The sequence below is a fragment of the Myxine glutinosa genome, chromosome 7 (genome assembly GCF_964187855.1).
Source record: "Myxine glutinosa chromosome 7, kmMyxGlut1.1, whole genome shotgun sequence".
Taxonomy (NCBI): Eukaryota; Metazoa; Chordata; class Myxini; order Myxiniformes; family Myxinidae; genus Myxine; species Myxine glutinosa.
In genome coordinates, this window is record NC_136267.1 from 110,629,029 (window position 1) to 110,655,811 (window position 26,783).

The following is a 26,783-nucleotide window of genomic DNA, read 5'->3' on the forward strand; positions in this document are numbered from 1 at the left end:
GGTACAGGTTTCACGTCATGTTCATCATGGTACATGTTTCACGTCATGTTCATCATGGTACAGGTTTCACGTCATGTTCATCATGGTACAGGTTTCACGTCATGTTCATCATGGTACAGGTTTCACGTCATGTTCATCATGGTACAGGTTTCACGTCATGTTCATCAAGGTACAGGTTTCACGTCATGTTCATCATGGTACAGGTTTCACGTCATGTTCATCATGGTGCAGGTTTCACGTCATGTTCATCATGGTACAGGTTTCACGTCATGTTCATCATGGTACAGGTTTCACGTCATGTTCATCATGGTACAGGTTTCACGTCATGTTCATCATGGTACAGGTTTCACGTCATGTTCATCACGGTACAGGTTTCACGTCATGTTCATCATGGTACAGGTTTCACGTCATGTTCATCATGGTACAGGCTTCACGTCATGTTCATCATGGTACAGGTTTCACGTCATGTTCATCATGGTACAGGTTTCACGTCATGTTCATCATGGTACAGGTTTCACCTAATCTTCATCACGGTACACGTTTCACCTCATGTTCATCACGGTACACGTTTCACCTCATGTTCATCATGGTACACGTTTCACCTCATGTTCATCATGGTACACGTTTCACGTCATCTTCATTACGGTACACGTTTCACCTCATGTTCATCATGGTACAGGTTTCACCTAATCTTCATCACGGTACACGTTTCACCTCATGTTCATCACGGTACACGTTTCACCTCATGTTCATCATGGTACACGTTTCACCTCATGTTCACCATGGTACACGTTTCACGTCATGTTCACCATGGTACACGTTTCACCTCATGTTCACCATGGTACACGTTTCACGTCATGTTCATCATGGTACATGTTTCACCTAATCTTCATCACGGTACATGTTTCACCTCATCTTCATCACGGTACATGTTTCACCTAATCTTCATCATGGTACATGTTTCACCTAATCTTTATCATGGTACATGTTTCACCTAATCTTCATCACGGTACATGTTTCACCTAATCTTCATCACGGTACATGTTTCACCTAATCTTCATCATGGTACATGTTTCACCGAATCTTCATCATGGTACATGTTTCACCTCATCTTCATCACGGTACATGTTTCACCTAATCTTCATCACGGTACATGTTTCACCTAATCTTCATCACGGTACATGTTTCACCTCATCTTCATCACGGTACATGTTTCACCTCATCTTCATCACGGTACATGTTTCACCTAATCTTCATCATGGTACATGTTTCACCTCATCTTCATCACGGTACATGTTTCACCTAATCTTCATCACGGTACATGTTTCACCTAATCTTCATCACGGTACATGTTTCACCTAATCTTCATCACGGTACATGTTTCACCTAATCTTCATCACGGTACATGTTTCACCTAATCTTCATCACGGTACATGTTTCACCTAATCTTCATCACGGTACATGTTTCACCTCATCTTCATCACGGTACATGTTTCACCTAATCTTCATCACGGTACATGTTTCACCTAATCTTCATCACGGTACATGTTTCACCTCATCTTCATCACGGTACATGTTTCACCTAATCTTCATCACGGTACATGTTTCACCTAATCTTCATCACGGTACATGTTTCACCTAATCTTCATCACGGTACATGTTTCACCTAATGTTCATCATGGTACATGTTTCACCTAATCTTCATCATGGTACATGTTTCACCTAATCTTCATCACGGTACATGTTTCACCTAATCTTCATCACGGTACATGTTTCACCTAATCTTCATCACGGTACATGTTTCACCTAATCTTCATCACGGTACATGTTTCACCTAATCTTCATCACGGTACATGTTTCACCTAATGTTCATCACGGTACATGTTTCACCTAATCTTCATCACGGTACATGTTTCACGTAATCTTCATCACGGTACATGTTTCACCTCATCTTCATCACGGTACATGTTTCACCTAATCTTCATCACGGTACATGTTTCACCTAATCTTCATCACGGTACATGTTTCACCTAATCTTCATCACAGTACATGTTTCACCTCATCTTCATCACGGTACATGTTTCACCTAATCTTCATCACGGTACATGTTTCACCTAATCTTCATCACGGTACATGTTTCACCTAATCTTCATCACGGTACATGTTTCACCTAATCTTCATCACGGTACATGTTTCACCTCATCTTCATCACGGTACACGTTTCACCGAATCTTCATCACGGTACATGTTTCACCTAATCTTCATCACGGTACATGTTTCACCTCATCTTCATCACTGTACATGTTTCACCTAATCTTCATCACGGTACATGTTTCACCTCATCTTCATCACGGTACATGTTTCACCTCATCTTCATCACGGTACATGTCTCACCTCATCTTCATCACTGTACATGTTTCACCTAATCTTCATCACGGTACATGTTTCACCTCATCTTCATCACGGTACATGTTTCACCTAATCTTCATCACGGTACATGTTTCACCTAATCTTCATCACGGTACATGTTTCACCTCATCTTCATCACGGTACATGTTTCACCTCATCTTCATCACGGTACATGACTCACCTCATCTTCATCACTGTACATGTTTCACCTCATCTTCATCATGGTATGGTACATGTTTTACCTCATCTTCCTCATGAGGGATCGTCATCTCCAGGCTCGATAAAGTGAACGACATGCTTCATCGTGCAGGACTTTCTAAGCAACGTGTAATAGCAGCTGCAGAAGCTCTTTTTCTCTTCTTCTTTGTCTTCACATTTTATTTACCTCACTGCCATTTCTTGCACCGAACTGAATATGTTGGTTGGTACTTGATAAAAGCTCATCCAAACCCTCACCAAACACAAATGTTCGTTACGTTGGAGTGAGCATGACGGCAGGGAAATGGTGGTATTGGGCTAAATGAGGTGAACTAAAAGCCTCTTTTGTTTAAACTAAGGTAATTTCATTACAGTGTAAGCATGATATCACAATGATGAAATTATTGGGCAGCAGGTGATTGAGAACTTCTCAGGAACTAAACCAATACTTACGATAAGGGTACTACCACTTCTGAGAAACTTAATTTTGCGTTTGTAGCATAATATATGTTCCGCACTTCCTGTGGTGTAGATAAACAGCTGCACAGGTACAGATATTCTCCTGGGAGAAATATAGGTGTCGGACTATAGATCCCCTAGCCCTGATCTTGATCCTGTTTACTGTTGATCTGAAAAAGAATGCAACTTCTGGTCTGAAGACGAGGTGTTGTTTGTGTGCGTGTGTATGTGTGCTGAAGGTGCATTGTGGAGCAATGATACGCACAGACACCTCTTGCAGAATGCATAATAATAGCAGCCAGAAATCATGGGGTGAGTTTTAAACCTTTTTTACAATCTCTGATCACTTACCCAAAATATTTGCTCATTTTTAACGCATGATGTTTGTCATTCATTTTGAATGAGGTTGTTCTTTGTAAGAGCATGAAAGAAACACACAATCATATAGAGGAGGGGAGGAGGAGGAATATAGGAGATAATGAGGAGAAGGTGGGGGAGGATTGGGAGGAGAGTTTGATTAACCTATTTTCTTCACAAATCAACCTGCGGTATGCATCTATATTCGATACTATATTGTCCGTGTGTCGCTATTTTTCTCAGAGATGACCAAAGGGATCTTTCATCAAACATTCAGAGGTTCATCGGTGATGCCAGGAATTGTGAAGGAAAAAGTTTTAGGCAATTTTTTTTTGACAATTTTGAAAAACAAGTTAGATTTTTTTGCATCCTTTTTTAAATAACTCTATAGTGCCTGAACCTTTGTAGCGATGCGAAAGGTAATATGAAATTATCTCTGCCCCCATTTCTTAGTGGGTATAGGGAAGTGTTTTTGGCCTCCAAAAAATAGAAAAAAAACAAAATTTTATTTCTTCAAAATGCCAACAGGATTAGAACAGCCCCAGACAACACTGGATACCCCTGCTAGTAAATGATGAAGATTATTTTTTGACACATCTTATTTTTGTAAGTGTTTTGGAAAAATAATTTGTTTTATTGCAGGTTGTCCATAAGTCCTGATTTGTCATTAAGTCAGGAAATAGCAAGTGAAAAATTTTTTTTTTTTCAAAAGGGATTTCTTGATTAATGGATGGAATCACCAGACCATTGATGGAGGCATGCAAACCACTGTGAGAAAAGGTGACAATTTCGGACGTTAGCTCTTTACCTGAGCAACAGGAGGCTCCAAATGAAGGGCCAACTCCTGATTTGTTAGCTTGTCTTTGCTTCCCACGGCGGTTAGCTACCTCGATCAACGTTCTGTGGATTCCATTCATTGTTCTACCTGCCCGCTGACACTGATCGACACTAGACTTCAACAGCAAGACTAGTTTTTCATTCGGATTTTTTGTTTACATTGTTCCCCTATATAGGCAACTAGTTGAAGTACCTGACATTTCCTGGGGGAAATTCAATGAAATACTGTACTTATTAAATTTGTGTTGTTGACAGCATACAATCTTCACAAAACATATTACTCAATCGCTCCTGGGGAAAACCCAGGCAGTATATATAAGCATATTCACTCTGGTCCTGAATGCGGAAGTGTTATAATAAACCTGTGTAAAGCAATCTTTTTAATAACAGCAACACGTGTAAACACTATAATTAATTAAATTTGTGTTGTTGACAGCATACAATCTTCACAAAACATATTACTCACTCGCTCCTAGGGAAAACCCAGGCAGTATATAAGCAACATACTCACTCGGGACCTGAACGTGGAAGTGTTATAATAAACCTGTGTAAAGCAATCTTTTTAATAGCAGTAACACACACTGTAATCATTAAATTTGTGTTGTTGACAACAAATCACTACAACCTCAACATATGATCTTCACAATACATATTACTCAATCGCTCCTAAGGGAAAACCCAGGCAGTGTATATAAGCAACATATTCACTCTGGTCCTGAACGCGGAAGTGTTATAATAAACCTGTGTAAAGCAATCTTTTTAATAACAGCAACACGTGTAAACACTATAATTAATTAAATTTGTGTTGTTGACAGCATACAATCTTCACAAAACATATTACTCAATCGCTCCTGGGGAAAACCCAGGCAGTATATATAAGCATATTCACTCTGGTCCTGAATGCGGAAGTGTTATAATAAACCTGTGTAAAGCAATCTTTTTAATAACAGCAACACGTGTAAACACTATAATTAATTAAATTTGTGTTGTTGACAGCATACAATCTTCACAAAACATATTACTCACTCGCTCCTAGGGAAAACCCAGGCAGTATATAAGCAACATACTCACTCGGGACCTGAACGTGGAAGTGTTATAATAAACCTGTGTAAAGCAATCTTTTTAATAGCAGTAACACACACTGTAATCATTAAATTTGTGTTGTTGACAACAAATCACTACAACCTCAACATATGATCTTCACAATACATATTACTCAATCGCTCCTAAGGGAAAACCCAGGCAGTGTATATAAGCAACATATTCACTCTGGTCCTGAACGCGGAAGTGTTATAATAAACCTGTGTAAAGCAATCTTTTTAATAACAGCAACACATGTAAACACTATAATTAATTAAATTTGTGTTGTTGACAGCATACAATCTTCACAAAACATATTACTCACTCGCTCCTAGGGAAAACCCAGGCAGTATATAAGCAACATACTCACTCGGGACCTGAACGTGGAAGTGTTATAATAAACCTGTGTAAAGCAATCTTTTTAATAGCAGTAACACACACTGTAATCATTAAATTTGTGTTGTTGACAACAAATCACTACAACCTCAACATATCTTCACAATACATATTACTCGATCACTACTTGTAAAACCCCAGACAGTGTATAAGCACAAGACCCGATCGAGGCCTGAAGGCCAAGATCAATTTTTTAAATCCAAACACAGCCCTCGGCCTTCCTCTGGTTGAAAGAGAAGACTATGCAAAGAAGTTTGGTCGCACTGGCTCCTGCAGGGTCTGAATGCATAAACGAACAAATAAACAAACAAACCTTCTTATTTATAATATTAGATAAATGGTCAAGTTTTTCACCCCATATTGACCTGAAGTTATTTTTAATGGTGAATGACAATACTCTTGCCTCCTCACTGGCTCGATCGATCCTCATTTGAGGTCCTCAATTGTTCTCATGTTTTTCAATCCTGCTATCAGTCCCTAATCACAAAATTTAACCTACAAACAACAATATAAAGCTACTCTGTAATGGAGCAAGCATCCTAATCCAAGTTCTTTCTGTTTAAACTGGACCTCCACCCTCCTGTATTTTTCTTGATAAAATATTTTAAAATTTAGATTGCTCATCACGAGAGTAATCCAAGTGAGCTCGCTTTTCCTTAATAATACAAGGTCTTGAATTTCTTATTTAGTTTTAACTGAATTGTTCATATCAATACACAGGCGCCTACTTGATAGCATAATGCTATGCGGTGTCATGATGACATAACCCCACAAAAGTGAAATCTATGTTTGACCATTTGGCAGCATATCATGAAAGACCTCGTTCTTCGATGCTGCCCCTGGATGCGGTTGCTGGCTTTCCAAAAGAATGCCAGGACGTGTCCCCAGCACCACTGAACAACAAGCCATTCACACTCGACTCACCAAGGTATATATATTTGGTCTAGGATCAGCTACTTTGAGCTATTGTCTGTATCCGCCTGAAATGTTTTTCGGTGGAATTTTATGCATTTACAGTTTCCTGTTTTTAGTTGTTTCCTGTTTTTATTTTCTTCATATACTGTATATTAGAAGGGGACTATTTGGTCACAGATTTGTACTTTGAGCGTGGCACTGTGCAGCTGCTTAAGACAAACTCATTGAAGTAAACTACATATGCAGAAACAAAGTGAGCTCTCAAGATCTCTCAACACAACTTGCACATCTAAATTATCTCTTCACGCCACAAATTGTCCTATTCGCCATTCAGAAACGAGAAAACTGAGGCATGTCGCTAGGAAATTGTGATAAAGCAGCTTGCATTCTCAATTTTAAATGCAAACCCAACTACTGGGATTCCTCCTAGTTACTACCTTCATTACTTCATCCCTCTATTCTAGCTCTTATCTTACTGTTACCTGCCCTGGTGTTGGGCTAGCGGCTAGGGTGCCGGCTTAGGATCCTAGGATCCTGGGTTCGAATCCCGGTCGATCGCTGAATTAACACCAGGGGGGTTGACTCAGCCTGTCATCCTTCCGAGGTCGGCAAATTGAGTACCAGTTCACTGGTAATTCCCTGCTTGTCGCTAAAGGTGGCAAAAAGGGTTGGCGTCAGGAAGGGCATCCGGCCGTAAAACATTGCTTCAAAAAGGGGACCGAAAAACAACAACAACCACGGTTCCCGAAAAAGGCCAACCCCGCTTTGCGGGGAAAAATGGCCTCTAAAGGTGGTTATTATTACTGTTACCAATGTGTGGTACCATATGGGGGGGGGGGGGGGGGGGGGGGGGGGGAGAAGGAATATTCCATTTACTATTTTTCAAGTAGTATAACATCTCAAGTTTACATCTTCACATAATGTACATCTGGAATAGGCAGCTTTATTTTAAAAGTAATGTATTGATGACACAGGGGTGGATCCGGGGGGGGGGGGGGGGGTGCAGGGGGGTGCGCACCCCCCCTTCGATCCAGGATGAGGGTGCAGGCGGTGCGAATCTGCTGAACTGTTGGACCAGGGAAGAACACAAGGAACTGCAGAAACTTCCAAGAACGCACGAAATGCCATTTCTGACGATAATTTTTTTGAATTTCCTGGGGGAGGAGCCACAGACCCCCGCTTTATCCCCCCCCCCCCCCAGCGCTATAGTTTCATGCACCCACCCATCTTGAAATTCCTGGATCCGCCCCTGTGACAGACATAATAATTCTTATTGTTTACATATTTTCCCATTATTACTGCCACGGTCTGTGTCCTATTATTCAGCATGTGTTTTCTTGTACTTTAAGGCCTATTTTATGCATATAATTATCATTTAGCTCTACCTTTTCTTAGCAAGCACATCTACTCATTTTGGTTTACATGTTTCACAATTCCTTCATGCTGATTTACCTACTATACAAATCCGTCCAAATACACTCTACTGCTGAAACATCACATGCTGAAACACAGCTGGAGGCCCGCATCTTTCAACAGCATCATATGTCGGTAGGCTGAATGGTGGGTGCTACATGAAGGTGCCGCTGCTTTGTTTTATCAATTGTAGTTTTAGGCCTTTCTTGATGTGGGCCTATGATTGTTTGCTGAACAGCAATTCCATTCACCCTGTGTGTTGTACCTGCACCATTAAGGGTCTCTTCAAGGTGATTGATGTTGTCAAAAACAAGTCCAGTGGGAATGCTACAATGGATCTGCTCAGGTAGCACGATTGCATACTCAGCTAGTGATGACAGCTTATGAAGTGCAAAAGCTGCATCAATCTCTAACGTTTTGGAATATGATATTCCATGGCCCAGATGGGTTCAGACTTTTTATTTTTTCAACTTTTCCAATAAGAGACAACTGCAAATGGCAGCAGTATATGTTAAGGGGTTTTGTGTTTACCACCACTCACATTGTAGATATAGTCTTGGCCAATGGAATTGATGCATTTAGAAACATTATCAGGTGACTCACTAGAATCCTCAACATTTCCAGTTTACAAACACTTGAGGAATAGCTTAACAGAGGAAGGAATGCATGTACAGCATCAATGTTCAGTTATGATAGTTGTGGTGGCCATGACAGGTCTTCCTTTAAGCCTTTAATGTCGGTTCTCAACTGCATAGCTGCTTATTTCAACGTTGTATTAGCATCTGAAGCATAAACTCACTTTGTTACTTTTAATGATTTTTACGGCGTAGCCCATCGGGCGAAGCTGTCTAGAACAGTGTTTGTCCGTCCGTATGTATGTCCCCTCAAACGTATACCAATCAGAGCTGAGGATATGGTCACATGACAGGGTGATGTGATTATGTCTGATGTCATTACGGCATATCGTCGAACCTGTCATATATCACAATCGCCACGCTCTACCTTGACGTTTTTCATTCAGTGTGAAACACAAACAAACCGATTGTTAAAATGATCATGAAATATCGAAAGCATCGGCGTTACGTCTCTTCCAACAACATGGTACGGTAGCGGTACGTATAGGCCTTAGGCGTTATGACTCACCTTCGGTCCGCTTCGGACAAATTAAGCCCAGGTTTCTTAATACAGGAGTGTATCGTTTCAGTAGTATCGTTTTCGTAATAATAATAATAATAATTTAGTAAATATAACCAAAACACTTTAATCCCAATGTCGTGAATGGAAAGATAATGGATTGAAGCGGTGTATGGTTCATGATCAATGATGAGCGGTGTTCGGCACTAATATTAATACCCGAGGAAGTAGAGAATTAGCCTCGGTTTTTTAATGGTAATATCATTTTCGAAATAATGATAACGTAACGTTAATATTATAGTAAATCTAATCGTAACACTAATCCCTTCAAAGTGACTGCAAACTTACTGGAAGTTAAAATATATCAGTTTTGTATCCGTTACGTCATCACGTCAATGATGTCATTACGACGGCTGAGTCCACCGACCAACATTTTCATTTACAAGTACACCCATTCACTACGGGAACGGGAGTGGCAGGAAGGGTCATTCCTCTTTGGGATAAATAGATTACAGTCGATCTATGGTCGGGTCTCAAGAGCATTGGGTGTATGTTCATTTCAAAATCCTCTCTATCTCTTTGCTGACGACTCTACTCTCTGTCGCTCCATTCTTCATCCCTCAGATCGGCAGTCTGCAGCCTCCTCACTCTCTGCAGACCTGGACAAAATCACAGACTGGGCAAACAAGTGGATCATGTCTTTCAATCCTGACAAATCTCACACTCTTACGATGTCTCTCCGAAAAGACCGACTGGACAACCCTCCCATCCACTTTCTGAATAATCCTCTCCAAGAAGTTCTGTCACTCAAGCTTTTGGGTCTCACTATCTGCCATGATCTTTCCTGGGAAAACCACATTTCAAATCTGGCCTCCAAAGCCAGTCGCCGACTGGGCATCCTCCGTCGTGCGAAGTCCTTCCTTGGCACACCTGAGCTGCTCACCACATACAAGGCTTTCATCCACAGCTCAATGGAATACTGCTCTCCCCTCTGGGCTGGTGCTCCTGCCTCACACCTAGCTCGTCTTCATGCTGTTGAAACCAAAGCTTTCAGAATCATTGGAATCTCCCGCGATGAAGCTAACTCCAAGGGCCTCTCACTCACTCACCGCAGGCAGGTTGGTGGTCTTTCTGTCTTCTACCGACTCCTCTCTGGCCTTGCCCCCCCCCCCCCAGCTCTCTCTGGGCTCTGTCCCGCAAATATTCCTACAGGTCGCACAAGATCTGCCTGCAACCCTCTTATGGTTAAACTGCCAAAATCAAGACTCTCTGCTCACCTTCACTCCTCTTTTCTCCCGCCTCTGGAACAAACTCCCTCACTCTCTTCAATCCCACTCCACCCTCCAGGTCTTTAAAACAGCTGTTCACCACCATCTCTTATCTTCCCCCATCCAAAACCTTGATCTTTTCTACCCCCGCTAATTTCACCCCAATTCCACTTTTTTGAAATACCAACTTCTGTCCTGGAAGTCCTTGGTGTCCTTGTGTTTTATACTTCTCCTTCCACCCCCCCCCCCCCTTCCCACGCCTCCTCCCCCCAAGCCCTCTTCCTCCCACACATCTCCCTGCTCTTAAATGTTGTGTGCTCTCAAGTGTTTGTGTGCTTCCCCTTCTCTTGTCTTCCGCTCCCTCTTTTTATATAATTTGTTTGTCTGGTTGATTTGTTTGTGAAGTAAATGTCAGCTCTTTCACGAGCTTCGATTCAGTATACAAATTTTTTATTTATTTTTTTTTAACCATGTTTCTTGTGGAGACATCGCCATTTGGTTTGAGCAAGCACTCCATTCAAAACCTTTAAGGAACGGCTGGCTTGGCAAGCGCTAGCTAGCTCATTGGTAAATGAGCAGACCTCCACTCCTGTGGGGTACATAGATTACAGTAGATCTTCGCCCAGTTCTGCAAGTAAAATTTACCTCACGGATGTCAGGATTCCTCCAAATTTCTTTGTTTAATGTTATAAGCAGCATTAACGGCTGTTTGAAAAGCTAATCGTATGTGTTTGTGGTTTATAATATTTTACAAGCCCGGCATTTTACAAGCCCGCCGCTGTTAGACTTTTGATCTTGTTTTTATATAAATGTCCTGGTACGTCCTTCAAGGAATGTGTGGTTTTTATTTTATTTTATTTAATATATAAAGCTGCACATTTCAGATGGCAATTATGTGAAAATGTAAACTTGGGGTATAATACTTTTTTAATAAAGCTGCACATTTCAGATGTCAATTATGTGAAAATGTAAACTTGGGATATAATATTACTTGAAAAATAGCATATGGATTATCCCCCCCAGGTGGTAATGGTAACCTATATTGACTCATGGACTTATATACAGTATACCTGCATCGCATGAACCTTCCGTTTTGAGGTCTGCCATGGTAGGCATTTAAGATGTTGACCATCGAGCCTCCACTTTTGATGTGAGAAACTCCTCATTGTATCCCAGTGACTCCATAATTCATCACTAGAGCTTTTGTTGTGTTAGCAAGTATTCTCGGGTTCAAGTTCTGGTTCAAGTATGATGGAGCTCAGTTTCCTCCCCTCCTCCCTTTCCTCTTTCCTGTCCGTTCATTCCCTTGATGTTTGTCCCACTGGTAGTTAATGTTTGTCTGTTTGTCCCACTAATAACTTGCACTACCATGAGCCTCGATTCTTCAAAGAAGAAAAAAGTTGGAGTCTTTCACATGAACCCCATGCGGGGGTTTGTTAATGCACATACACATGCTGAAATAATTTTTTAATTTTAAGGCAAATGAAAAAAATAAATTATTATTAGGTTAATTAAAAAAAATTGAAGGCAAAAATTTTTTTTAAGGCAGGATTAATATCAAATGCATGGTAATGACTCATTGTGTCATTCACAGGCCGAGCATGCACGAGGCCTCTGCAACCACCACGGTATGCTCACACTGCCAAGCAAACAAAGTTCAAGTGCATCCTGAGGTTCAGGTGGAGCTCAACACTGATGGCACCTCAGGCCAAGGTACAGTATTTGTAGGATGTGGGTGTTTCAGGGATATTATTTCATCTGTTCAAGTTAACAATGCAAGATATTGAAGACACTATTGTGAACCAGATTGCATTTTTGGCCTGCACCCCCACCCCTTCATCCCCACCTCCACCACCAAATGATTGAAAATAACTCTTTAGACTTTATTTAAACATGTTATTTAATTTTGTTTCTTGGCCTAAGTAGCCCGCACCTTTTCTGAACATACCAGATATTTATGGAGCTCTGCCATGAAATTATTGTATGACGATGGGTGCAGAGCATTATTCAGAAATTCTTTAAAAGCTTCCTTTTTGGCCCAGCATGTCAGATTGTCAGGGTTACCTTTGACTACATGCTATGTTTGTTAAGGATGTTTTGACATGCACCAGTTATTTTGTTTTCTAGTTTAAGCAGAATGTTTTGTTGTCGTGTCTCTTCGGCAAATATATTATACATCAGTACAAATTTTTTTTTCTAATCTGAATCAATCATAATTATTGTTTCCAATGTTCCGCTGTTTCAATTCCTCCTCTAGATTTGTGATTTCATTTTTGTCTCTGAAGTATCTTATTTGTGTCTATATCTTTTGCTCCTATTTTGTATTCAGATAATCCTTTATAAATAATCATAACAGTCCTTTAACAGTACCCAGAACTGCAGCCTTTTAGTAATACTAACAACCTGTTGATGTGTTTCAACTTATGTGGCTATCACATCTGACCATGACTACCTGTCAAAGTTTGGTGCACAAGGTTCAAATGTTGTTGGATGTCTTCTGCAGCCTCAGCGTCTCCCTCCGTTCGGGATATTGAAGTGGATGCGTCTGTGCTCAAGTCAGAGTCATGGAGACAATCAGTGGATCCTTGCTTTGCGCAGAAGCAGAATCCTGAGGTTGCGATGCGCCAGGACGTCATTTATGGTAAATGGCTATTTTATTTGTAACATTGCTACCTTTTGTGCAGTGTATATATTCTTGGTAACACTGACCCTTATGACATCTGGAGATACTAATTTTATTGATCTTCTTGGCGAATTGCAAAAAATTATACAAGGAAACTTTGACACAGAAAAATGCTGATGGCCCATCATGCGCATGCCATGTCCACTTTTAATTGGCTTACAGCAGTGTTGAGATAGTAAGGGGACGTTGAGGAAGATGGAATTGAGAAAGGAAGGGAAAGGTTGGAGTTTGTGGATGGGCTGTACAATCTAATACCTTGCTACTGCTGCCCTCGTTTTAATTTGAACCCATGAGCTCTAGGATACCAGTCCAAAGTCCTCAACACCTGGTAATATGATCAAACATACAGACTTTCAACCACTGGAAAAACACCTTTCGATTTTGGTTAGCGTTCGAACCCCACATGCGTTTTCAATTATGTCTTCTTTTACTCCCTTTGCTTTTGGAATTGTGCAGAGCTGATGCAGACAGAGTTTCACATTGTTCGGACACTGCACATCATGACGGACATCTTCCACCGTGGTCTCAAAGAGGAGCTGGAGATGGAGGAAGTCAAACTGGAGCGCCTGGTGCCCTGTCTTAACGAGCTTCTGCGCATCCACTCACTCTTCCTCGAGCGCCTGTTGATGCGAAGACGCCAAGCTCTCTTTGAGGGTGGTGGGGGTAGAAACTTCCTCATCGTTTGGATCGCTGACATCCTAGTGAATCAAGTAGGTTTTGTTGTTTGTCAAAATATTTTTATTTACCGAACAAACATCACTTGTAAGCATGCATTTGGAATAACAAGAAGAAACAACTGAACGAAGAAGAAATATAATATGGCAGGTGCAAACATCTTCTCGAACCACTTCGGTTTCACCTACTTAGCGGTCGCACCATTATATTTTCCTGCACATTGAAAGAAATTCATTCTATAAAGCCACAGACATTGTTTCCTACCCATTCCTCAACTTGTTTGTTTTAAACCCTTTATAGACTCAGCCAATGTAATTTCAATGACATGTCATGTTTCATACTCTGCTCAGGTTAACATGGTCTCTTCCAAAATGGCACTCAAAAATCCCTTGTAAATGTCTATCAGAGTCACTTTGTCTGGCGAACTAAATGCAAAGCTACGATTTGAAATTCTAACACTTGTAGTAACTTTCGTTCTGACAAAAGCATGTCCCTGTAAGTCACTTATAATCGTGAAAAAGGCGAGAAACAGACTTTCACAAAGCGATCAATATGACTGTTAGAATCTCAAGGTAAATGGCATCGACTTGAATGGGAAACACGGCATGCGGCGAGGTGTCAGCACAGCAAAAGCACTATTTGAAAAAAAAAGAATAGACAGAATGTATTTTGATTTTATTTATTGACCCAAAAAGTTTTTGACAAAGGGCAGTAAAATAGGAACAGATCACATGAATAGATTTCTGTCTTTTCTACAGCCTTCATTGAAGAACGTCACCTCGAAGCTGTGTAGCCTGGGTTTGAATCTCGACCCAGTTATAAATTGCCATCCCGGTGTTTCACAGGCAGGGTCAGTGATTCATCAATGTGCATGCTGTCCTTCGGATGGTCGTTAAATTGAGCATCCCGCCTGCTGGTATTATTTGGTGGACGTTCAAGATCCCATGGTGTCCTTCGTGAAGAGTACATGAGCTATCGCCGGCACCATGGCCAAATTACAAATTCCTGCTTCTAATTACCACTGGCAAGTCACCCAGTTGAATTATCGCCACGTGGCTGATTTGGCAGCACTGAAGCTGCCTTTAGGCAGAACAGTAGAAACAAGAAGAGGAATTGAAGAACAAACTGAATTTGTGATGTAATGGAGGTTACTTGATTTAAAAGACTGCTTCCCAGACCAATGCCAACAGACAAGACTTCAACACTTATTTCCATGTGTATGTGACCTATAGCCTGCTCACTATCACATCCTGATTAATTTATTTGTCTTACAAGAGTTAAAGTTCAGCCAAAGAGGACATGTTAAGTTGCAGATGAGAATAATTACAAACACCATGGATTACTGCTGCAAGCACAAAGGGTGTCATGTAACCAGACTTGTAAATGGCAACCCTCAACATAGTATTAATTATTTTTTTAATGCTGCTTTTTCACTTTTGGCAAAACATTTTATTTCTTGCAATGATGTAGTGATGAACATTTACATGCTTCATTGCCGGTATGCATTTGCGGTGCATAATTGTGGTTGAAGCCAATGACATCCTATTCTGTTGTTGCCGCTCAATGCAACACTCAACCAATGACTCTCTCGATGCTCCCTAACCCACAGTTCTCAGGTGGGAATGCTGAGAGCTTGGTGAGAACATATGGGGCATTTTGCAGCCGCCATAACGACGCCCTTGCCTTTTACAAGGACCTGTTGAGTCGAAACCGCAGTTTCCAGACGTTTATCCAGGTACGTAGGCATTCAGTGCAGTCAGAATTGCTTTATCAATATTGTGTGCAGTCATTTATCTTGCCAATGGGATATTTATGTAGTTTGAAGAGTTTGCAAGTTCAATTTGCCCCTCATGCTATAATTGTGACATTCTTGTAAAAAATAATTTTTAAAGCAATACCTGAATGTGCAACCACAGAAGCAGAGCAAGAACCCACAGGCCCTTCGCCTTGGCATTCCAGAATGCTTCTTGCTGGTGACGCAGCGCATCACGAAGTACCCCGTACTCATCAGCCGCATCCTGCAGCATACTGAGGGTACACCCCTATCTAGACTCTTGCTTCCTATGAGAAACAGTGATGGCCTTCACATTCCACTTCTGCGTTTTCCTTTTGGAAATGTCCCTGCGCATCTCAAACAAATTCACAATGGACAAATGATAATGTCCCTGCATGCCCCCCCTTTCCCCTATCCCCCCACCCCCACCCCTATTTGCTGCAAATGCTGCAATGTTCCATTTAGCTTCTTTATGGAAAAGATCTACTGTATTCCTTTTTCACGTTTAAGCAAATAAGTCCTTTACTTTGACAAACTTGCAATGAGATTTTTCCTTTTGTAACAGGAAGCCAAATATAACCACTGGTTTTCCAGAAATCATTTTCATGACAGTTGTCCTGCACATTGTTTTCCTTCTTCAAAAAATACAGTTCACCAACAATGGGTTAGAGACCCACCATGGAATTTGAAACGTTGTATGCTGTTCAATTTTAAATGTGTAGAAACAATGCCACAGTAAAGTAAGGCCAATGTTTTTGAAAATAATTTTAAACAAAATCTTTTTTGACAGTCTTCAAAATTCTTGAGACTTTCACTGCTCGCTTACCTTAAGCAGCTTGCGGTTGTCTATCGGCTCTCACAGTTGGCACCCATGAACACCGTCAGCTGGACAGAGCCCTGACACTCGTGAAAGCTGTGGTAACCGCTGTGGATGGGAGGGTGAACCGAGCTCAACGCCTCAAGGAGATTGCTGGACGAATCGATGCACGTGCCTACACACAGACGAAGAGTGGGCAACAGTTCCGTCGAGAGGATCTGCGAGAGGATGCACCATCTAGCAATGCAGGGTGCAGTCGTGTCCTTATACGTGAGGGTGCTGTCACACTGAAGGGTGCTGCAGACCGCAGGAAAGGTGTGTCTGTACCGCTCTTGTTTTACATCGGAGATTGCTCTTCATTCTTAAACACAATTTTTTTTTCTTCATGAATTAATCATTGCCAACATTACATTAAAGATCCACAGTGCCTTTCAGAAAGAGCAGACCATTGTGTGCTGTTACTCTGGCCAAATTCCAAACTCTGCCATCCTTATGCAACAGAGTGTTGACCTGACCAAAGTAAATTCTTGAAAGTGGCATCAGACCACAAAAAGTGGGATAAAAAGCTTGACGTATTAGATCTTTACAGATGAATCAGTTCTAACTTTTTGGTAACAATCAATGGCAATGGTGAACATGGAATGACATCATAGTCAATGTATAACATCTGCAGTGAAGCATAGTGGAGGGTCAGTACAGTTTGGGGCTGTCCAGCCAACGTTGTCAGTGATCTACATTTAAATAAAACATTTGTGCACAAAATCAAGTCTCGTAAAAGAGCCAGACCACAGAACGGATCAGAATGCAACAGAACAAAAGGAACAGCAGAAAGAGTGGGGAGAAACGCCAACAGCAAGGCTGAGGGACAAAATAGATGGAGACGGACAATAAGGAGTACTAGTAGGGTTGATGGGTAAGGAGGACTTAAGGGTGGATAAGATGGATACTTTTATGTGCAATAAGCAAACTAACAGGAAGGAAAAACTGGAAATTTTAGTGGATGCTTTAATGGGGGTAGAAAATATCATGGCTTTGGAGGGGGGATGGTATTAGATGATGGAGAACAGTTGTCATGAAGACTAGGAGGGAAGGATGATATTGAAGAGCATGGGGAAGTTTATTCCACAGGCAAAAATAAAGAGGAACGAATGAGTGTAGGTGAGCAGTTATTCTGGATTTCAGGAGTTTCACTTGAAGGGGGTTGCTTGTGGACCACACGTGCTCTGCGGAAACTTGGGGAGGGGGGTGGGGAGAGTGTGTTGGGAGAGCAGTACTCCATCAGGCTGCAGATAAAGGCATTGCAGGAAGATAAGAGTCCAGGTTTGCCAAGGAAGGACTTTGTATGATGGATGATGCCCAGTCTGTGACTGGCTTTGGAGGCCCACTTTGAAACGTCGTTTACCTAAGAAAGATCATGACTTATTGTGAGACCCAAAATTGATAACACCCTGACTGCTGACAAGTATATAGGCAGACTCTGTTCCATCAGGCCATTCTCTCAGGAACATGACTCATTAGGCAGGGATTCATCTCCCATCAAGACATTTTATCAAGCATGTAAATGTGGAGAAATAATAACTCGATGGTAAAGAGGCAGGATAAGTCATATCACTGGCATGACCTGCATATAGTCCAGATTTGAACACTATCACAGCTCGTTTCTAGGCCAATATAGAAACCGAGATGGTCACATGGTGGCCAAGCACCTAGCTGGACTGGGGAGTAATATGGGATATTTGGAATAAATTCTGCAATTTACATTGATTTACCTGTTTGGAAGCATGAAAACAAGGTTGTAGCAACAACAACAACAACAACAACAGGCATTTAAAAGGCCATTTTCCCTGCTAGAGCGGGGGTTAGCCTTGCGGGCCCCATGACAATCTTCTCCATTTTGCCCTATTTTCTGCATCTCTCCTTGTTAACCCCCTTGCCCGCATTTCTTCTTCCACCACCTTTAGCCAAGTCTTTCTCGGTCTTCCCGGTCCTCCACTTCCTTCAACATTCATTTCCATCACTCTTCTCAACCAGTCACTTTCATCCTTCCTCAACACATGACAAAACCATCTCAACCTGTTGCTCTTCACAGCATCAATCACAGGCTCTATTTCCATCATCTTTCGCAATTCATCATTTGTCTTCCTCTCTCTCAACGATACTCCACACATCCACCGAACCATTCGCATTTCCACCCTTTCCAGCCTTCGTTGCTGCTCTACGTTCATTACCCATGTCTCGCTCCCATAAATCATAGCACTTCTCACACATGCAGCATGCACCTTTCCCTTCAGCTGCAACGACACTCCCCTCCTCCTCAGCATGCCACTGAGTTCCCAAAACTTCTTCCATGCACATCTCACTCCAACAACCGTTGCCGAGTCTGATCCACCTTCTCCATTCAGCATGTCTCTGAGGTAGCAAAATGTTTTCACACCTTCCAGCTTCACGCCGTCTCCAAGATCCAACTCAACATTTCCTCCATCTGCAACTCCCTCTGTGCACACCTTACACTTGAATGTAGCTGCCACACTGGTTAATGACCCTCTCAGACCACTACATTTTTGATGAACCCACTCGGCACACATTGTACATTGAATGGAGTTCACTCCGACACCCTTCCTGCACACAGCACACGGCCACTTCCCAGTTCTTTCCACCTGCATATAGTCCAGATTTGAACACTATCACAGCTCGTTTCTAGGCCAATATAGAAACCGTGATGGTCACATGGTGGCCAAGCACCTAGCTAGACTGGGGAGTAATACAGGATATTTGGAATAAATTCTGTAATTTACATTGATTTTCCTGTTTGGAAGCATGAAAACAAGGTTGTAGCGATCTGTGTAAATGAAGGAGCACACATACAACACAACAACAACAACATGCATTTTAAGGCCATTTTCCCTGCTAGAGCGTAAGACGGAAATAAAAGAACACACTTTGGAGATTAATTTATTTTGTGAAAATCACATCCAGTAAGTGACCGCCAGGGGCATCCACACAAAATTGGGCCTGCTGCACAACACACTTCTTCACTGATGCCAGTGTTTCCAACTCGATGTTAAGGATTTCTCTACAAATATTGTCCTTTAGTTCTTGTAAGGTCCTGGGTTTTGTGTGGTATACCCTGTCCTTCAGGTAGCCCCAGAGAAAAACACATTGCCTTCAGCACAATTTACAATGCAAATATATTCATGACCTTTGGCAGTCTTCTCTGGAAAGTTGCCAGGCAGGTAGACATAGCAGCACACAAAATACCAAGTTGGACAGGGTTCAACATCATCACTAGAGACTCCATCATTGTTTCACAAGATATCATTGGCTACGTTCCCACAATAAATGCTCCAACTACAGAGTTGTCTACCATTTCAGAAATCTTAAAACAGTCGGAACTTGTGATACAGACACTGAAGTAACAGGACGTCGTCATGGACCAGGCTCTATAAGCTAAAGCTGCCAAGATTGTCTGGAAACATACAGACATGAATGACAAAATCATCCTTCGCTTGGGCACATTCCACACAATTTGCAACGTAAAGTCAATCCTCGGTGCACAATTCCAAGATGCTGGCCTTTGGGACTTGTGCATAGAAGCAGACATCATCGCAGAAGGTTCAGTAAATAGAGTTTTGGAAGGCAAGGTGTATAATCGAGCAGTCCGCGTGCGCAAGTGTATATATGAAGCGTTTATGAGACCTGTGTGGAATGAATTCATTCCTTGGGCGGAGAACAATAGGCAGGACAATACTCAAACTGTTACCTCATTGTTGGAAAAAAATGAATGACACTGTCGTAGATCTACGCCAATGGAACTCCGATACTCTGTTGGAAGACCCAACTTTTAAAGGGATGCTTGTGCTTTGGAAGGAATTATTGGAGCATCTTCGTCATGACAATGGAGATTTGTCAGCATTCTAGATGTCATATGTGGATATTGTCAAAACGATCTTGCTTGCTCTGCGGCACCCTGCCCGAGAAGAGATCTCTTGGTGTTTCACCGATGACAAAGTGAACTATTCTCGATATTTACGAGCATACTATGCCCAGATGACAAATCTTCCAGTGGAACACCCTGATTGTCCAGTGATTTTTCATTTCCAGTGGAAAGTGATTGCCATTTTCTGGGAATACTCTGGACAGCACCAATGTAGCATAATATTGTGGTTGGAATTACCACTTTTGTGTACCATATGGTAACTACCTATTCAAAAGAGTCATTGAGTCACCAAACTTTTTATAATTTTGAATCAATATTTCCATCTGCGTCGCATTCCAATTTCAGTCGCAAAATTGGCGCATTTCTAGGGACCCTAGCATTGCTAAAAATCAGTTATCCTTGCTCCCTCTGACTTATCCTCATCACAAAAATTCTGGGGTCTGGCTCAAGGGCTACTCGGGTTCAGCTGTTCCCATCATTCTGTGTCCCAACGATACATGTACACGCTCTTCCATGAACTTTAATTCACTGTTAAAAAAAAAATCACAATTTTATGCTCACCTACTCGCTGAGTAATCTCTGCCCCACATTCACTGCTTTGCACTGATTGGTCGACGGGAAGAATGACCGATGGCAAGACATTGCACTTGGATCTTGCGTGGATTTTGTTCTGTCGCTGTTTTTGATGTCGGTCATTGCATAAAAAACTAGAACGGCACTCGGTAGAGCGCATACCTCCGCCAGGCTGAACAGATTGTTTTGTATCCCACTGATTGGCCAGATCTGGATTCGGACCTGAACCAAAATCTAACCGGCTTGTTCTTGTCACCTAACCAACTCGTCCACCTAGTTTAGTCATAAGTCGTCCATAACTTTTTAAATATCATGTTATATATCGCTTTTCCGCCCGATCCCTCAATGGTGAAGAATCACTAAAAAAAAAATCTCTGATCCAGATCCGGATTCGAATTTTCACCAAAATTGATTCAAGTCTTCCTTATCGCACACGCAACCTCTCCACCAAGTTTCGTCTGAATCCGTGCTATGTATTGGTTTTAGCCATATCACTCAATGGTGAAAAATCACTTTAAAATTAAATAATTCTCATATCCGAATCCATATTCAGATTTTTTTTTTTTTTTTTTTTTGTATACAACATCGAGGCTCGTGAAAGAGCGAACATTAATCACACAGAAAGACAAACAGACACATAAAACAAATAACATCGGGAGCGGTAGACAAGATGGGGAGAGAGGGGGAAGGACACAAACACAACATTTGAGAGCAGGGACCGAGAGACATGGAGACATCGAGAGATCTGTGGGAGGGAGAGGGCTTTGGGGAGGAGGCATGTGAAGGGGGGGGGGGGGGGGGTGGGAGAGGTATAAACATATGGACACTGCCAGGATTTCCAGGAAAGAAGTTAGAATTTCAAACAAGGTGGATCTGGGGTGAATTAGTGGGGGTAGAAAAGATCAAGGTTATGGATGGGGGAAGATAAGAGATGGTGGTGAACAGCTGTTTTAAAGACCTGGAGGGAGGAGAGGGATTGAAGGGAGTGTGGGAGTTTGTTCCACAGGCGGGAGAAAAGAGGAATGAAAGAGTAAAGGTGAGCAGAGAGCCGAGATTTCGGCAGTTTAACCATCAGAGGGTTGCTGGCAGATCTTGTGTGACCTGTAGGAATATTTGGGGGACAGAGCACAGAGAGAGCTGGGGGAGCAAGGCCGGAGAGGAGTCGGTAGAAGACAGAAAGACCACCTACCTGCCTGCGGTGAGTGAGTGAAAGGCCCTCAGAGATAGCTTCATCGCGGGAGATTCCAATGATTTCGAAAGCTTTGGATTCAACAGCGTGAAGCCGAGTCAGGTGTGAGGCAGGAGCACCAGCCCATAGTGGAGAACAGTATTCCATTGAGCTGCGGATGAAAGCCTTGTATGTGGTGAGGAGCTCAGGTGTGCCGAGGAAGGACTTCGCACGACGGAGGATGCCCAGTCGGCGACTGGCTTTGGAGGCCAGCTTGGAAATGTGGTTTTCCCAAGAAAGATCATGGCAGATAGTGAGACCCAAAAGCTTGAGCGACAGAACTTCTTGGAGAGGATTGTTGAGAAAGTAGATGGGAGGGTTGTCCAGTCGATCTTTTCGGAGAGACATAGTAAGAGAGTGAGATTTGTCAGGATTGAAAGAGATGTTCCACTTGTTTGACCAGTCTGTGATTTTGTCCAGGTCTTCAGAGAGTGAGGAGGCTGCAGACTGCCGATCTGAGGGAAGAGGAATGGAGCGGCAGAGAGTGGAGTCATCAGCAAAGAGATAGAGAGGATTTTCCAGAGAGTCGGAGAGATCATTGATAAAGACCAGAAAAAGCACAGGGCCCAGCACACTTCCTTGGGGAACTCCAGCCTGAACAGGAAGCGGAGATGAGAAAAATCCATTCAGGGCCACACGTTGACTACGACCAGAGAGGAAGTCCGCAAGCCATGCATGGAGATTTCCATGGATACCATAGGAGGAGAGTTTGGTGAGCAGAGCTGGGTGCCAGACCGTATCAAAGGCCCGTGATATGTCAAGGGAGACAGCTCTGATTTCCTGTTTGGCATTGAGGACCTCCATCCATTGTTGAGACAGCAGAAGCAGCATGTCCAGAGTAGAGTGACCTGGTCTGAAACCAAATTGATGATCAGAGATCAAGCCATTGGAAAAGAGGAAAGATTTCATATCCGAAGCAATGATGGATTCCATGACTTTGCTGATAATTGGGAGCAGGCTGATTGGTCTGTAGTTGCAAGGATCTGTTTTTGCACCTTTTTTGTGTAAAGCGGTAATGTTAGCTGATTTCCAGGATGCTGGCAGATGACCTTGAGCAAAAGATAGGGTGAAAAGAACAGAGAGAGGGTGAGATAGAGCGGCAGAGCAGGATTTTAGGACCCGTGGGCTGATGCCGTCTGGTCCAGTTGCAGAATCAGAGTCGAGGTTTGACAAAAACTCCTCCACCTTGTCAGGAGAGAAGGACACAGAGTCCAGGAGCAGTTGGGTTCGACTGGGAAAGGTGGGAACAGAGAGAGATGGGTTTGGGACTAAGGATTTTGAGGCGAACACAGAGTTGAGGCATTCGGCTTTGTCACGTGCGATGTCAACTGTGTGGCCATTTGAAGTAAGGGAGGGGATGGAGGGGGAACAAACACCAGAAACGGATTTGACCAGACGCCACCAGGATTTGGAGGAAGGAGACAGGTTTGAGAGTTCATTCTTGAGTGAGGAGAGATGGTGCTTCCTGGCACTCCTGAGGGTAGACACACACTTGTTCCGAGCTTGGTGGAAGGAACTGAGATTGCCTTCAGTTGGATTAGCCTTCCAAGAGGCAAAGGCAAGTTGTTTCAGGGCAACTGCCTCACCACAAGATTCAGTGTACCATGGACGGGAGGAAGGGTAAGACAATTGAAGGCGAGATGGGATAATCTTCACCAAAATCAAAATCTAATCTTTTAATCGAGAATGGACGAGATCTTCACCAAAATCTAATCGATTAGTCCTTGTCACACACACAACCTCTCCAACAAGTTTCATCCAAATCCGTCCATAACTTTTTGAGATATACTGCTATGTATAAGTTTTAGCCCTATCAATGGTGAAGAATCACTTAAAAATTAAATAACTCTCGTATCCGAATCTAAATTCGGATCTTCACCAAAATCTAATCTATTTGTCCTAGTCAAACACACAACCTCTCCACCAAGTTTCGTCCAAATCCGTCCATAACCTTTTGAGGTATTTTGTTCACAGACAGACAAACAGAAACAGAACAGACAGACAGACAGGGGTGAAAACATAACCTCCATCCACCTTTGGTGGCGGAGGTAATAACCCTTTCAGACCTCATTTGTCCGTCTTTCTTTGGATTGCATGGTGTGCCCCATCATGGGAGATGTTGCTGAAGAACTGTCCTTATTTAGAGCTCAGAAATGATCATACATCTGAGTTTTTGTAAAGTGTGTAAAAGTGTAACTTTTACCAAAAAAAACGTTTAAATTTCCCCAATAACCCCCACCACACAACTAAGATAAAATCGGTTCTGTAGCAATTGTGAAATGTTCAATTGAAATGTCTATCCTTCACCAAACAATTCAACTCATTCCAAAACAACTATTGGGGATGGCTCTTTGTAGTGGTTGTCCCCCCCCCCCCCCCCCCCAACGCAAGTCCGGGGCCAAATCTTCCCCATTCTTCCCTGTTGCCTGGATTCATCAGAGCAGCGCAGTCACAGTAAGAGTACCGATCGGTCTCCATGGACCGGCCCTTTCCCTCTTGTCTTGTCCCTCTAACTCTGTCGTGGCCCTGACTTCCTGAAGGCAGGGTACACCATCCTGGATGTGGGGGATCTCTGGATCTCTTCTCGGAGACCAATCAGCTGTCTCCGTGCCGTAGGCTTCTTAGCGAGAACTGTCTGGGGCCATATAGGGTGTTGCAAAATAAATGATACTTTTCCCCCCCAGATTGTATTGACCACATGTCCGCCATTTTAAAATTCAAATTTCGCGTGCGTCATCATGACGTGTCGCGCACGTTGCCTGCGTGATGTCTCCGTCATATTTGCGACTAATGTTCGTGTCTTCGCTGAAATCTTTTAAAAGTCGACTTCAAATGGTTTCTGAAGCTAATGGTGGACATATTGACGCGTATTAAACTTGAGTTTTTAATTTTTTGAATGTAATAAAGCCGTTGGTTGGATTTTCATCTGATTGAAACTTCATTTCATCTTTGGGGAAAAAAGCATCATTTATTTTGCAACACCCCTTACAACAACAACAACTCATTCCAACTTATACCAGGACAGTGTTCAAATAAAAAAAACTGGAAACATCAGCTATTGATAATGTTATTGAATTCTACTTTTGGTTTGTTTTGTTTTTCGGTCCTGATGACATTCCGCAATTTTATTCATCTTCCTTTCACAAATGTTTTCATAAAACCTTCTTGTGCTCCACAGATGTCCTGCTTCTTTTGCTGTCGGACATGTTGGTGTTTCTGCAGGAAAGAGACCAAAAATACACCTTTGCTTCCCTGGTAAATGTCTCCCTTAAATTAGTCACGACCTCATTGTGTTTTGAGAGCTTTATATTTCCAAAGCACCTTGTTTGGCAGAATGCATTAGTCCCATCCGTAACCCCATTCATGCTTGAGTTTCTCTTTATTTCTATAGTGGTACTTCTGTTTGTTATTCAAATATGGTCATCATGATGGGGTTTTGAGCCAAAATAAATAATAATTTCATATGCTGTGTCTTGTCTGGAATATGTTGGTAGTGAAGGGAAGAGGAAGTAAAGGACAAGGTGGGGGACATTTAACCCTTTTCATCTTTTCATTTCTAATTTTCTAGCAGTTTCTCCTGTCCCTACTCCCTCAGAATTTCAGCACACTTTTGTATTTCAGGACCAGAAGCCAGCGGTGATCCCTCTGCAGAAGCTAATTGTCCGAGAGGTGGCAAATTCTGATCGTGGCCTGTTCCTTATTAGCGCATCCCCCGAAGGCCCTGAGATGTATGAAGTGCACGTGGTTTCGCGTGACCAACGCAATGCCTGGAAAGGGTTAATCCGTCATGCGGTTGCTAGGTGAGACCACATCCAAGTGCGGTGCTACAAAAATATAATTTCCATGCCAAATAATTCAATAAGATCTTGTTATGTGTTTTGCTACATCTTTACTTCAATGAGAAAAAAAAATTAGAATTTTCTATTTCTCATCCAAATCTGACCCCTACATTGTTACGTGTACACCACCGTAATGCGATGCCATATCTGCAGTTTGCAGGAGACTGGAGGCTTCACAAATTACACGATGAAGAGGAATGGCGATGGCTTCCAGATCGGCAGATGTCAAGCTTTGCAAGGTAGTGTGAAGTTTATTAATCCTCCATGTAGGCAACTTCAAGAATCAATGAAAAAGAAGCTATTCACGGTTTACAAGTGGTCTTTTCTCATTATAAGTGTAAATTTGTCAGAATTGCATATTTATTCCCCTGATGAATGTTCTGTATTGCTATAATGAAAAGTCATCTCCCACAATCTCTTGTGTTTTGGTCCTCCAATTAGGGGGAAAAGCCAGACATGTGGAGGAAGTTTGGTAAAAATATATGATGGTTAACAAAGCTTTTATATCATGCTAACAAGCTGCATTTCTATTTCCAGAAAGGCAACCACCTACATTACATTTTGGTATATTAATTGCCGGGCAAACAGCCTGTCCCTGACACCTGTAATAAATTAATACTGGACATACTTTCACGAAACATAAAGTGTCAAAGTAGAAGTGTGGCATTAAGCCTTTGGGCAATGAATACACAGCTCATTTGTAAAATATTTCTGCAGGCTTGAGGCCTAGCCTTTATTTCTCTGGTGCATTGTGCTGTGAGTCTGGCTGAAAATTTGAAACCCCGAACCTT

At 42.2% G+C, this 26,783-nt stretch overlaps 1 protein-coding gene across 2 annotated transcripts in view; it reads left to right on the plus strand.

Moving 5' to 3' along the window:
* The window catches only part of LOC137431578 (uncharacterized), a 243,576-nt gene that overhangs the window by 159,360 nt on the left and 57,433 nt on the right, over nucleotides 1-26,783 (plus strand). For both annotated transcript variants that reach the window (XM_078782122.1, XM_078782121.1), the window contains 11 exons: nucleotides 3,306-3,378; nucleotides 6,541-6,664; nucleotides 12,061-12,179; nucleotides 12,970-13,107; nucleotides 13,606-13,859; nucleotides 15,434-15,559; nucleotides 15,741-15,858; nucleotides 16,461-16,730; nucleotides 25,332-25,408; nucleotides 25,775-25,953; nucleotides 26,146-26,231. In XM_078782122.1, coding sequence (XP_078638248.1) covers nucleotides 3,306-3,378; nucleotides 6,541-6,664; nucleotides 12,061-12,179; nucleotides 12,970-13,107; nucleotides 13,606-13,859; nucleotides 15,434-15,559; nucleotides 15,741-15,858; nucleotides 16,461-16,730; nucleotides 25,332-25,408; nucleotides 25,775-25,953; nucleotides 26,146-26,231 — 1,564 coding nt within the window. The remainder of the gene's footprint in view (nucleotides 1-3,305; nucleotides 3,379-6,540; nucleotides 6,665-12,060; nucleotides 12,180-12,969; nucleotides 13,108-13,605; nucleotides 13,860-15,433; nucleotides 15,560-15,740; nucleotides 15,859-16,460; nucleotides 16,731-25,331; nucleotides 25,409-25,774; nucleotides 25,954-26,145; nucleotides 26,232-26,783) is intronic.